Genomic DNA, 15383 nt, shown 5'->3' with positions numbered 1-15383 from the left:
CTAACCCTTAGCTTTCTCTCTTGATTGACTTATTTTTAACTGAAGTAGTACATTTATTCCTTTTAAATGCAGGTTGTATGCGCATTCTCTATTGTTGTACTTAATCATTATTTTTGGAGGTCAGTATTTTTTTTATTCACTTAATTGACAGTCAATGAAGGCTGATAAAACAACATTAGATTCCTTTCAGTGGCGGATACAATATGATACAGCAGGAGGTGGCAATGTTGGAAGTTTGAACCAACATATATCGTGTGTGTAACCAGCATTTTATTTTGAAAAGCAACCCTTATTCTGAAAAAAAAGATCCAGGAAGTAGCGTAACAAACGAGATGTGTGTGAAGTATACGATATATGGTGTGAACTGTGTCGTCTCATGACGTTGACGGAATACTCAAATGCAAATTACTTTAATATAAGTGTTTAACATAAAGGACATGTACGATACCGTCGCCTTTCATGCTCAGCTAGCCTCCATCATTGAGGTTTTGGCAAATGCAGCCGTTGCCGAAATCTGCAAACTTGTAGGTGACGGCCATGCTGCCTTACGTTTGGAAATTTCCCATAGCCAGAAAGAAATCGATAACCTGCGGAGGAAGCTGCTGCTGACAAAATTCCAGAATTCTCGACGAAGCGCAGAGAGATTTGGACCCCTGCGACGCACAGTTCACAGGCGCGTTGACAGCGGTCATATTGTTCGGGGAAGAGGGAGCTTCGTAGGAAAGTCAACAGGTAGAGATGGATATTGTAGTTGTTGTTTTTTAACCTTATTTAAACACGTTAACAAATAATTGGTAATGTATAAGATATAACGGTTATGAAGGATTCTATTTTCTGGTGCAGTGGAAAATCGTCTTGACGACAGTGATGGAGGCAACTTTATGCAGGATGTCACCAACTGGCGAGACTCAGGACTCACAGGGACAGACCAGGATGGGGGCATGCAGGTCAGTTGACATGGACACAGTAAAATTGATAATTTATGTTTGCATATTTCAAGTGGTGGTGTGATTTTTATTTTACCCATATTTTACCAGGTAAATTGACTGAACACATTTTCATTCACAGCAGGGACCTGGGGAATAGTTACAGGGGAGAGGAGGGGGAATGAATGAACCAATTGTAAACTGGGGATGATTAGGTGGCCATGATGGTATGAGGGCCAGATTGGGAATTTAGCCAGGATCCCTACTCTACGATAAGTGACATGGGATCTTTAGTGACCAAAGAGAGACATGACACCTGTTTTAACGGCCCATCCGAAAATGTGTTGGGTGGCGGAATGTCCCTAATCATTTTCTTCTCATATTTAAAATGTTGGGATATTTTTCTAATAAAATGTTCCTGATGTATACAAAACACAGACGGCAGAAATGCAAGAGGCTCCTCTTATCAAAATGGAGAACTTTCACAACAGCAGAACAGAAGGTATTTTATTAAATCTATCCAATTTACACTTTGTTGAGTAAAGCCTTTATTGCAGTATTTGATAAACTTCTTAGTCATTATTCATAACTAATAAATAAGGCAAAGAAGAATCCGTCTCCACTACAGGAAGCTGATGCTGTGCTTTACTTTTCCCCATTTCAGAGATTGTCCAACCAGTCAGTGAGAGCAGTGAGAAGATCATTGTGGCAGAACCAGGTTCTTCATCATCTACTGAACCCACAGGCCTTCTGGACCAGCAGGGCAACAGACACAGAGCTCCAGACACCTCACTCAATATAGAACCTGAAAACCAGACGTTCCAGCATCCAGCGTCACAATACAGCAGAACAAGACAGGACCATCAGGTTGCTGAGGGTGTGACCTGGGAAACTGACCATCAGCCCATAGAATACAGCCTGTCCCAATGGACAGAGAACCAAGAGACTGACAACCCAACTGTGAATGCTCCTCACAATGCAGGGCCAGACTCCAAGAGGCTGTCTGGACATCCAGAGAGGAGAGGGGTGTCAGGTAACTCAGGGGTCAGCATGTCTGCTTCAGGCTCTCTGGACTGGCTGCCTGATGTGGTGCTGGTGGACTCAGTTCCCATTAAAGTGGAGGCAGATATGAGTTCAGAATGGAGCATAACTGGCCAAGAGTTGACATCTGGAGAGGTCTGTTCAGACAGCAGGCAGCTTTTGGACAACAGAGGAAGAGGGGGAATGGAGTCTGGACAGACAAAGTCTCTCTGTGACACTCAAAACACAGAGCAAGCAACAACTGTAGGATCAAGGTCCAAGATGCCGGATTTCAATGGACTGTCCACCAAAAACAGCTTTTCATCCCCAAGGGTTACCCTCCACCAGGTTCCCCAAAGAGGGAAGCCAGCACCCTTCCTGAATTTCAGAGGCTCCACTTCTTCATTGAAAGTCATAGAAAAGCAGCCACAACAACTGATGTCTCACTCCACCCAGAGGCAGCTCCGGTGCAGCCTCTGCGGAAAGCTTTTCCACAAGCCGGCGAACCTGCGGAGTCACATGCGGGTCCATACGGGGGAGAAACCGTACGGCTGCAGCCACTGCACCAAGCGCTTCTCCCACAGCCACCAGCTGAAGATGCATGAGAGAGTCCACACCGGAGAGAAACCATTTCAATGTGTCTACTGTGGGAAGTGCTTCACCCAGTCTGGCCACATGAAGAAGCATCTCCTTGTCCACACTGGTGGCAGGCCACAGGACGTTGGGCTGCCCTGAGGGGAGTTTTTCTACACCACATGACCAGACCAGGGAAAAACTGGTCTTTCCCCATAGTTCCTCTTCCACCCTAGTTGTAAGGGGAATGGCTCCACACTACTGGGGTTTTCATATGAACACTGGGTCCATGTGTTTTTAACAGTTTGCATAGATACCACATTGAACGCTTCCCTCTGTGTGTAGTGGTTGTGTTTTCAGTTCAGCTGGCTTGATGCTTGGTCCAGAGTGAACTGATAATGTATATTATTAAAGGTGAAGATTTTAAACATCACATTTGAGTCAGTTAGCAGACACTCTTATCCATAGCAACTTACATGTGCAATAAGATTTTTCAGCTTGGTTGGCTTTGCAATTCGAACCTGTGACTTTTCAGTTACTGACTCAAAGCCCTTAACTGCTAGGCTACATCCTTATGAATTTGTTACCAATCGTATTCATATCAAACAGCAGTTAAGAGTTCAGGAAGCACTGGACAGGTGCCTAGGCGAGCGAGGTCTGTTGGTGGTCGAGAGCTCGTTTTTGTTTTTACTTGGATGAACAGAGCCGGGGATGAGGAGGAAGGCGCAGGGTTCCCAGATGCCAGAACACTCCTGGGTCTGGAAAAGGACCTGGCAACCCAGCAGTTGCAAGGGGAGAGAGTGCTGACTGGAATGGTAAGCTTGCCAATGTTTGTGATACAGGGTTTAATATGGTTGGATTTGTAGAGCGTTCAGTAAAGCCGTATTGATCCCCCTCTACCCTTCCCATCACATTCTGCCTAGGAAAACTATTTTCTATTTACAGTTGCAATGAGATTGAGTCCCAGAATTAGAATGAATAAAATTAGAACCCTTTCAATTCAATCAGAATTATGGTTTATTCCTTTCCATTCTGACTGTTTTGAGCAGGCTAGACAGGTTAGGATGTGCACCAGCATTGTAGACCCAAGCTACTCACTCACCTCTCATTTATTCCCAGAATCACCACAGTTATCATGGTCTGGGGAAACTTCATCTCCTGGAGGTAAGTACAGCTCCTGTAGATTTATCTCGCATAGAACAACCAGAAAATTACCTTTCTGCTTTCCTAATATCAGCATTTGAAACCGCTCACTTTGTTTTGGATTCTCCATACATGATTCTACTGAAAATAACGTTTAGATGACCATTAATTTAATACATATACTTATATAAGGATGAATCCTCACAAAACTAGAACACTTTAAAAAAAAATATGAAATGCAATCTGTAGAATGTTCCTTTGGAGGAAGGATAGTTGGGATATATTTGACATTTACCTTAAAGCATAATTGAAAAGTATTTAATTGAAGTTGGAATATTTGTTGCTATGTTGTTGCCTTAGGTCTCTCTTTATGTTGTGTTGTCTTTTGTCGCAATGATTTTTCTTATACTGACCTGCCTAGTTAAATAAAATAGTGACATTTTGGCCTTACCAGGCCTCCTTTAAGAGTAAATATTTCAGTTGTAGGTGCTTCAAAGCATCATTTGGTGTCATATTCAACTGTACTGCTTGCTCTGTAATATGAGTAGTATTTTGATTGCAATAACACGTTTCTGACATTCTTTTTTACACGCTTCAGCACTCGGAGGTCCTGTTCTGTGAGCTTGTGGGGCCTCCCACTTCGCAGTCATTGTTGCTCCTAGATGGTTTCCACTTCGCAATAACTGCACTTAAGAGTTGAGCAGGGCAGATATGTGATGAACTGACTTGTTGTAAAGGTGCCATTCTATGATGGTGCCACATTGAAAGTCACTGAGCTCTTCAGTAAGGCCATTATTTTGCAACTGTAGCTATGGAGACTGCATGGCTGTGTGGTCAATTGTACACAAGGGTGTGGCTGAAATAGCCAAATCCAATCATTTGAAGGGGTGACCACATACCTTTTGGGTGTATATATAGTGTATTATTTCCCATGTTTATAGGCAATAGGCTATAAAGGCCTGGGGGAGTTGTATAATTCAAATAAAACCAGAGAGGAAGAGGCGAATTTGTAAGACAAGAAGACATTGGAAGATGCAGATGACCAAAACAGAGCAGCTTCTGCCTTCTGCTTCTCTCTCGTTCACGCTGGCCTGCCTGTCTCTTCGTTAATGATGCTAGTTGGTGTGTGTTCAGTCTTTGGTCTGTTGCGTGTAGAATATCCAAGCCAATTCATGGCACCGATTTCTACAGTCAGTCTTGCTGGTACGAGGTAGTCTACTCGAACTTTTTGTCTCATATGAAATTATAGTAGACTTCCGGTAGCCTGTATCGATTACGCTTTTCAGACATAATGGAATGTGACCCCTTCAAATCCCGTCGGCTACTGCATGTTTGTTTCTCTGTCTGTTCGGGTAGGTATTACACTATGGGTTTTAAAATACCGACACGAAACCTTATCTGGTGATATGAACGGATATTTTCTTTGTTAAGGAATGCCATTATGCCGCTTCTGAAGCAGGACCAAGATCCATCACTATGCAACCAGAACTATCAATCAAATAATTGCTGCCTGCGCGCAGTCCACTCTCCTAAAAGAAATGACTAACGTTTGTTAAATACCGTAATTTACCGAGACATGTTGTAGAAATAAAACGCATCTAGCTACCATACCATACAAATTAAAATCAGCGATGTTTATTGTTGTCTGGGGGAAAAATACAGTACATTTTACACCGGAGCAGAATTATACTGGCTGAGAAGGTACAGACCTGATGCGGCACTTTTTTTATTGTCTGAAAAGTTACCTGTAGCTGCGTTCTACGCCTGTAAAGGGTGGCTGTATATATAACTTAATTTGCTGGCCCTGGCGGTCATACATAGTTAATAGGACCATTATTCTGCATTGTAAATTAACGTGTTATTTTATATCTATTTTTCTTATCGTTTTAACGGAAAAACTATATAAAAAATGGCCGTTTAAACATTGAGCAAAATTGTCCAGTTGTCACATCCCTAATTCAAAGTATATATATATTTTTTTTTTGGGGGGGGTTATTTTTTTACAATTATTGTCAAACGTACTTTACAGGAGAATCAAAGTTGTGGTAGTTTTACATTTATGTCCCATTTTATACAGCTAAATTGGCAATGTAACCAATCACAGCACTCCTTTTACGTCTATCATTGCACATCCTGCAAATCCCTAGCAGAGCGCGACCATTTTGAATCCAATTTCACATTCACGCTCTTGGAAATACTTAAAAATGTAATCATAAAAGCAGCAGAGATCCCACTCTGGATCTTTGGTATGCACCGACAAATGACATAATATGGAGTCTTGCAGGAGTCCTGTGTAAGCAAAATATCACATATTCCAACAATTCCTTTTTTTTATTTTTTAAGATGCATGTCAAATATGTCAACAATACTTCCTCCAAAGAACCCTTCTATGGATTAAATTGAGTGAAAATAATAATTTTGTGAGGAATCGCCCATAAATGTTTGACATGTAGCCTACCTAGTGACTACCTATCCTCTTTTTATATATTTATATATAAAACACAACTGCTTTAGGGACCAATAACAAACACTTAATCGATATAGGCAACTAAAACACTGAAAGCATTGAACTGATTCACTTGCTTGCAGCTTCTGGAGTCACTGGTGTGGATCCTCCGGAATGTGTTGCGTGTGGACGGGAAGACAGGCTACTGGAACCTGTCTCTGGTCTGCAGAACCTTACACACCATCTTGACAAATAAAAACAATCAGGACATACTCCACAGGGAAGGTTTGTAACCACGATGACATACAGTGCCCTCGGAAGGTATTCAGACCCCTATAGACTTTTTCTACATTTTGTTAGGTTACAACCTTATTCTAAAATGGATTAAATATAAAAATGTCCTTAGCAATCTACACACAATACCTCATAACAAAGCAAAAAACAGGTTTTTACAAATGTTTGCTAATTTAATTAAAAAAAATAAGTATTCAGACCCTTTGCTATGAGACTCGAAATTAAGCTCAGGTCCATCTTGTTTCCATTGATCATCCTTGATGTTTTCTACTAATTGATTGGAGTTCACCTGTGGTAAATTCAATTGATTGGACATAATTTGTAAAGGCACACACCTGTCTATTTAAAGGCCCCACAGTTGACAGTGCATGTCAGAGCAAAAACCAAGCCATGAGGTTGAAGGAATTGTCCGTAGATCTCAGAGACAGGATTGTGTCGAGGCACAGACCTGGGGAAGGGTACCAGAACATTTCTGCAGCATTGAAGGTCCCCAAGAATACAGTGGCCTCGACCATTCTTCAATGGAAGAAGTTTGGAACCACCAAGACTCCCTAGAGCAGGCGCCCAGCCAAACCAAATTGCCAGGTCGCAAATGTAAATGAGAACTTGTTCTCTACTTGCCTACCTGGTTAAATAAAGGTGAAATAAATCAATAAATAAAATTAACAAAACTGAGCAATCGGGGGAGAAGGGCCTTGGCCAGGGAGGTGACCAAAACCCAATGGTCACTCAGACAGAGCTCTACAGTTCCTCTGTGGAGATGGAATAACCTCTCAGAAGGACAACAATCTCTGCAGCAATCGAACATCTCTGAAGAAACCTGAAAATGTGTGAGTAGCCATGCTCCTCATCCAACCTGACAGAGCTTGAGAGGATTTGCAGAGAAGAATGGGAGAAACTCCCCAAATACAGGTGTGCCAAGCTTCTAACGTCATACCCAAGAAGACTCGAGGATGTAATCGCTGGTGAAGGTGCTTCAATCAAGTGCTGAGTAAAGGGTCTGAATACTAATTTCAGTTTACATTTTTATAAATTAGGAACATTTATAAAAACCTGTTTTGGTTTTGTCATTATGGGGTATTGTGTGTAGATTGAGGGGGTGGGGGGAATGAATAATCAATATTTGAATAAGGCTGTAACCTAACAAAGTGAAAGTATTCAGACCCCTTGACTTTAAAAAAAAGCCTATGGGATTCAGCCAATTGTTTTTCATTTATTCAGAATTTCATGAACCATATGTTTCCATATGTATGTTACCATGTGTTTTCATATTCCATGTATTACATTCTGGTTTGTGTCTGACAATCTGTTTTGTTCTGTGGTTCTTTTCCAGAGATCAGATCCTGAACCCCAGTCGTTACTGAAAGGAGGAGAAGCCAGTACATTGTGGTTACAGGTTACTGGGAATGACGACATGAACCATTATATGCTCACCACATGCTTGCTGCGCTACCTACACCCATATTACCAATGTTGTTATTATTACAAATTTTTATTTACAATGTTGTCATTTATTGTAAAAACAAAAGGCAATGTTTAGCTATTACTCAGGACAATAAGCAATCCCATTGGCTATTTAGACATTCTATATCCAGATATTTAAATATTTCTACTGTTACATTGGTCAGCGTTAGAATGCATTCTCAGTGTGGTGCTTCAGTTAGTTTTGAGACTACTAACCCTTAGCCTACTATTCAATTGATTTACTTTAAATTGAAGGAATGTATTTATTCCCTTTTTAAATTCAGGTTGTATGCTGATTCTGTATTTTTCTACTTGAACCAAATTAGTAAGATAATCATATTTGGAGGACAAAGTGTTTGTTTTAATTACCTTAATTCCAAGTCAAAAGGCTGATTTTTGTAACATTTGATTCCTTTCAGTCGCTACAATATGATACAGCAGCAGGTAGCAATGTTGAAACTAACATAAGTTGCGTGTAACCAATCTTTATTTTGAAAAACGATCCACGAAGTAGAAGACATTTTTTGTTTCCGGAACAAAAATAAACAAAAAAGAGAACCTGCGAGAAGCTAGCCACAATAAGGACTAGCCACAATAGTGGAATTTACGGGTTGTCTTCAAAATAAAAGCTCTCATTTGACTGACTTCAAACGGATACAAGTGGATTCCTTGGGTGCGTATGTAAATTCACTCTGGCTATCTACTCTGATTTCAGAGCATTCTCGTTCGAGTATGCCAGAGCACAGAATAACTGAGTTTACTAACACGCAACACTAGTTGAATATGACGGGTGTCAGTAAAGGTTGACAAAAAACATTATTCAATTGTTGCTAGCAGCACTGTTAGTCACTAAAGCTCTAGATAACATGAAAACAGCCTAACTAGCTCTGCTCGGGTTAGTATAATGGTCAGAGTGAGGTGGTTTCTCATTTGTGTCTGGAAGTAGCTAGCCAACTTTAGCCAGTTTGCTTCTGTGCTTGACTGCAGTTGTGAGGTCAGAAACCTCGGATCAACCCTACTCCTCGGCCAGAAAAAAACACTCTGAATTTACAAACGAACGATCTGACAACACTGAATTTGAAAACGGCTCAGAGCGCACTTTGACACACTGAAGGTAATTTACGAATGCACCCATTAGTTTGACTAGATAATGCTAAACAAGGTCTTATTGAGAGTCACATCTCTTTTATAAGAGAGCCCTGTATACATTACAATAAAAACAGAATAATAAAACAGGTGTATGAAACTAATTCAGCGCACAATAAAATAAAACATTTAATAATAGGTTGGACTGTTATGTAAATTCAACAAAAGAGAATTGTTATTTTGATAAGAACAAAAAACAGTTAATCCCATTGTGGATCTATTAGACTAGAATTGCATTGGGGGCATACTTATATGCACTGTACAGGCTTTCCTATTCATCTTGGGTCCATGAAATGGGTTATTAGCCTACTTAGTGACACCAACAGATTACAATTCTGACGAGTTTACACATATAATAGCGTTGTAGCGCATATTGTGGGACTGAAATGAGCCACATTAAGCTCTAAGTAGGCTAATACCCCATCATTGCAAAATGAACAGTACCTGTCAAGTTTGGACACACCTACTCAGTCAAGGGTTCTTTATCTTTTACTCTTCTCTGAGTTGTAGAATAATAGTGAAGACATACTATGAAATAACACATATGGAGTCATGTATTAACCTAAAAAGTGTTAAACAAATCAGAAATATATTTTAGATTCTTCAAAGTAGCCATCTTTTGCCTTGACAGCTTCACAAGGTAGTCGCCTGGAATGCCTTTCAACTAACAGGTTTGCCTTGTTAAAAGTCCATTTGTGGAATCTCTTTCCTTAATGCATTTGATCCAATCAGTGGTGTTGTGACATGGTAGGGGTGGTATACAGAAGATAGCCCTATTTGGTAAAGACCAAGTCCATATTATGGCAAGCAAAGCTCAAATCAGCAAGGAGAGATGATAGTCCATCATTACTTTAAAACATGAAGGTCAGTTAATCTGGAAAATTTCAAGAATTTTGAAAGTTTCTTCAAGTGTAGTCGTAAAACCATCAAACGCTATGATGAAACTGGATCTCATGAAGACAGCCACAGGAAAGGAAGACCCAGACTTACCTCTGCTGCAGAGGATAGTTCATTAGAGTTAACTGCACCTCAGATTGCAGCCCAAATAAATGCTTCACAGAGTTCAAGTAACAGACACATCTCAACATCAACTGTTCAGAGGAGACTGCATGAATCAGGCCTTCGTGGCCGAATTGCTGCAAAGAAACCACTACTAAAGGACACCAATGAGAAGAAGAGACTTGCTTGGGCCAGGAAACACAAGCATTGGACATTAGACCGGTGGAAATATGTCCTTTGCTCTAAGGAATCCAAATGGGAGATTGTGTTGGTGAACGGATGATCTCCACATGTGTGGTTCCCACCGTGGGTCTGGTGACAGTCAGTGATATTATTTAGAATTCAAGGCACACAAAATATGTTTAGATTGAACACTTTTTGGGATATTACATGATTCCATGTGTTATTTCATATATTTATTGTCTAAACTATTATTCTACCATGTATAAAATAGTAAAAATAAAGAAAAACCCTTGAATGGGTAGGTGTCCAAACTTATGAGTACACCCCTAATGCAATTCTAAAGTATAATACATCTACAGTGCGATTTAAACAGAGTCACTTTTTTATATCAAATTAACTAGCTATTTCATCTTAAGCATTATCTAGTCCAAATATGTCATGTTTACAATATTTGTATCCATTTGAATCACTTCCAATGGCGGACATTTATTTTGAAGGCGAACAGCAAATTCCACTATTGGAAAATCCTTATTGTGTCTAGCTCCACAGATAAAAATATATTTACGTTTGAAGCATACCGTGTGAACTTTGAGGACGTTGATTGAACACTGCAATGCAAATTACTATAACATAAGTGTTTAAATTAGACATAGTGCCAAGAACATGGCCGATACCGTCGTCTTTCATGCTCAGCTAGCCTCCATCATTGAGGTTTTGGCGAATGCAGCCGTTGCCGAAATCTGCAAACTTGTAGATGATGGCCATGCTGCCTTACGTTTGGAAATTTCCCATAGCCAGAAAGAAATCGATAACCTGCGGAGGAAGCTGGTTTTGACAAAATACCAGAGTTCTCAACGGGGCACAGAGAAATTCGGAGCCCTGCGACGCACAGTTCACTGTCGCGACACCAATCGTGTTGCCCGAGCAAGAGGGAGCTTAGTAGGAAAGTCATCAGACAGACTAAGATATTGTAGTTTTTTAAACCACATTTCAACACGTTAAAAATAATGTTCATGTAGAATATATTTGATATTGTAGTTAAGAAACATATTTCAACACTTTTAAAATAATGGATCATGTAGATATGTAACGTTTTATAAGGGTTTGTGTTTTCTGGTGCAGTGGAGAATTGTTTTGCCGACAGTGAAAGGGGCAAGTTAACGCAGGATGTCACCAACTGGAGAGATTCAGGACACACAGCAACAGACCAGGATGGGAGCATGCAGGTCAGTTGTCATAGACACTGTCAAATATATGATTTGTTTTCTCATATTTCAAATGGTTTTGAGGATATGTTTCTAATAAAATGTTCCGGATGAATACAAAACAGATGGGAGATATGCGAGAGGCACCTCTTATCAAAATGGAGAACCTTGACACCAGTAGAACGGAAGGTATTTTTGTGCAACTTATCAAATCTATGCAGTTTATACTTTATGTTAAGTAAAGACTTAAGTGTGTATTGCAGTATTTGATAAACTTCTTAGTCATAAGCCATAACTAATAAATAAGGCAAAAAATAATCCGTCTCCACTACAGGAAGCTGATGCTGTGCTTTACATTGACCCATTTCAGAGATTGTCCAACCAGTCAGTGAGAGCAGTGAGAAGATCATTGTGGCAGAACAAGGTTCTTCATCATCTACTGAACCCACAGACCTGGACCAGCAGGGCAACAGACACAGAGCTCCAGACACCTCACTCAATATAGAACCTGAAAACCAGACGTTCCAGCATCCAGCGTCACAATACAGCAGAACAAGACAGGACCATCAGGTTGCTGAGGGTGTGACCTGGGAAACTGACCATCAACCCATAGAATACAGCCTGTCCCAATGGACAGAGAACCAAGAGACTGACAACCCAACTGTGAATGCTCCTCACAATGCAGGGCCAGACTCCAAAAGGCTGTCTGAACATCCAGAGAGGAGAGGGGTGCCTGGTAACTCTGGGGTCTGCATGTCTGCTTCAGGCTCTCTGGACTGGCTGCCTGATGTGGTGATGGTGGACTCAGTTCCCATTAAAGTGGAGGCAGATATGAGTTCAGAATGGAGCATAACTGGCCAAGAGGTGACATCTGGAGAGGTTTGTTCAGACAGCAGGCAGCTTGTGGACAACAGAGGAAGAGGGGGAATGGAGTCTGGACAGACAACATGTCCCCCTGACACTCAACATGCAGAACAAGGGACAACTGTAGGATCAAGGTCCAAGTTGCCAGATTTCAACGCACTGTCCACCCAAAACAGCTTTTCATCCCCAAGGGTTACTCTCCTCCAGGTTCCCCAAAGAGGGAAGCCAGCCCCCTTCCTGAATTTCAACATAAGCACCACTTCTTCATCGAAAGGCATAGAAAAGCAGCAACAACAGCTGACATCTCACTCGCCCAAGAAGCAGCTCCGGTGCAGCCTCTGTGGAAAGCCCTTCCCTCAGCCGGCGCACCTGCGGAGGCACATGCGGGTCCATACAGGGGAGAAACCGTACGGCTGCAGCCACTGTACCAAGCGCTTCTCCCACAGCCACCAGCTGAAGATGCATGAGAGGGTGCACACCGGAGAGAAACCATTTCACTGTGTCTACTGTGGGAAGTCCTTCACCCAGTCCGGCCACATGAAGAAGCACCTCCTCGTCCACACTGGTGGCAGGCCACAGGACGTTATGCTGCCCTGAGTGTTCCAGGGTGAAGTTCCGACTAGATACAGATCTAGGATCAGCTTCCTCTCTCCCAATCCTAACCTTTACCACTTATGGAAAAAACATGCTAAACTTACCCAACATCAGCATCTAGGGGGAACTTCACGCTTCTCCACCCGGCATAATGATAGGGAATAAGGGGAATGGCTCCACACTATTGGGGTTTTCATATGAACACTGGGTCCATGTGTTTTTAACAGTTTTGATGTTTTCCACATTGAACACGACCCTCTGTGTGTAGTGGTAGTGTTTTCAGGTCAGCTGTCTTGATGCTTGGTGGATGCAGTGGATTGATAATGTATAAGTTATTACAGGTGAAGATTTTAAACATCCTCATGAATTTGTATTGGTGCAGTGGTAAACCAAAGAACAGCATTTAAGAATTCAGGAAGCTCTGGACAGGTGCCTGGGTGAGCAAAGCCTGTTGGTGGTTGAGAGCTCGTTGCTCGGCTCTTCTCTTACCTGAACGCAGGAAAGAGGAGGAAGGTTCAGGGAAGAGGAGGAAGGTTCAGGGAAGAGCGCAACGGTGACCTCTTTTCTGGACATCGACATGGCAGAAGAGCAAAGCGACAGTTTCACGGACACCAACACAGTCCTGGCACTGTAAATGGACATGGTGACCTAGCTGGTGCAAGTAGAGAGAGTGCTGACTGGAATGGTAGGTTGTCAGTGGTTGTGTTTATAGAACTATCTTCATACCCCTTTACCACCTTCATCATATTCAGCCTCGGAAACCATATGCTGGTTTTTGAGTCCCAGAATTGGAATGAATTGAATTTCAACCCAATCAATTCAATCAGAGTTCTCTCTGGTTTATTCCTTTCCATTCTGACTGTTTTGAGCAGGTTTGGCAGGTTAGGATGTGCATCATCACTGTAGACCTGGAGTCTTCAACCTTTCCTTGCCCAGGGATCCCCGCCCAGGCAAACCGGCCAACCAGGAATCCCCACTCAGGCAAACCGGTCAACCAGGGATCCTCATCATATGTTAGCAAAACATTTTTCACATGTCTTATCATCAGGAGAATGGCAGGGAGAAGTTATCAACATTTTTAAATAAATATTATTTTTTAAGAATTTTGACCTTGCCACATTATAATTGGAAGAGGAACTCTAACATAGTCTATAAGCTAGAACGGTAACTCCAAACACATTTTCACTAAGAGCTGCTGTTTAGCTGGTTAAACAAAGGTTGACTGGGGGACTATTGACTGGGGGACTATTGACTGGGAGATGACTATATGGGGGGCTATTGACTGGGAGATGACTGACTGGGGGCTATTGATGGAGGACTATTGACTGGGGGCTATTGACTGGGAGATGACTGGATGGGGGCTATTGACTGGGAGATGACTGACTGGGGGCTATTGGGGGCTATTGATGGGGACTATTGACTGGGGGCTATTGACTGACTGGGGATGACTGGGGGCTGACTTGACTGGTGGATGGGGCTGACTGGGGGCTATTGACTGGGGGCTATTGATGGGGATGGCTATTGACTGGGGGCTATTGACTGGGAGATGACTATATGGGGGACTATTGACTGGGGGCTATTGACTGGGAGATGACTATATTGGGGGCTATTGACTGGGGGCTATTGACTGGGAGATGACTGACTGGGGGGCTATTGATGGGGGGGCTATTGACTGGGAGATGACTATATGGGGGCTATTGACTGGGAGATGACTATATGGGGGACTATTGACTGGGAGATGACTATATTGGGGGCTATTGACTGGGGGCTATTGACTGGGGGATGACTATATGGGGGGCTATTGACTGGGGGACTATTGACTGGGGGGCTATTGACTGGGAGATGACTATATGGGGGACTATTGACTGGGGGCTATTGACTGGGAGATGACTATTGACTGGGAGGACTTTTGGGGGCTATTGACTGGGAGATGACTGATGGGGGCTATTGACTGGGAGATGACTGACTGGGGGCTATTGACTGGGGGCTATTGACTGGGAGATGACTATATGGGGGCTATTGACTGGGGGCTATTGACTGGGAGATGACTGACTGGGGGCTATTGATGGAGGACTATTGACTGGGAGAGATGACTGCTATTGATGGGGGACTATTGACTGGGAGATTGACTGGATGGGGAGATGACTGACTGACTGGGGGCTATTTACTGGGAGATGACTATACTGGGGGCGCTATTGACTGGGAGATGACTATATGGGGGCTATTGACTGGGGGAGATGACTGACTGGGGGGGGGCTATTGATGGGGGACTATTGACTGGTGGGCTATTGACTGGGAGATGACTATATGGGGGCTATTGACTGGGAGATGACTGACTGGGGGCTATTGCTATTGATGGGGGGACTATTGACTGGGAGATGACTGGATGGGGGACTATTGACTGGGGAGATGACTGGATGGGGGATTGACTGGTGGATGACTGACTGGGGGCTATTGACTGGTGGATGACTGACTGGGAGATGACTGGTGGATGACTGGGGATGACTGACTGGGGGACTATTGACT

General features: G+C 42.5%; 1 protein-coding gene across 1 annotated transcript; it reads left to right on the top strand.

The window, feature by feature from the left end:
- Window positions 1–280: 280 nt before the first annotated feature.
- On the top strand, window positions 281–13964 carry LOC124017851. Its single transcript, XM_046333086.1, has 8 exons — window positions 281–732; window positions 844–947; window positions 1365–1428; window positions 1591–2666; window positions 10837–11137; window positions 11317–11420; window positions 11525–11588; window positions 11770–13964. Exons 1-8 carry the CDS (start codon window positions 438–440, stop codon window positions 12858–12860), a joined length of 3099 nt encoding a protein of 1032 aa, XP_046189042.1. The 5' UTR covers window positions 281–437; the 3' UTR covers window positions 12861–13964.
- Window positions 13965–15383: the final 1419 nt, after the last annotated feature.

Source organism: Oncorhynchus gorbuscha, unplaced genomic scaffold, assembly GCF_021184085.1.
Source record: "Oncorhynchus gorbuscha isolate QuinsamMale2020 ecotype Even-year unplaced genomic scaffold, OgorEven_v1.0 Un_scaffold_346, whole genome shotgun sequence".
NCBI lineage: Eukaryota > Metazoa > Chordata > Actinopteri > Salmoniformes > Salmonidae > Oncorhynchus > Oncorhynchus gorbuscha.
Note: the sequence above shows the minus strand (reverse complement) of the source record. Positions and strands in the feature narration are given on the sequence as shown.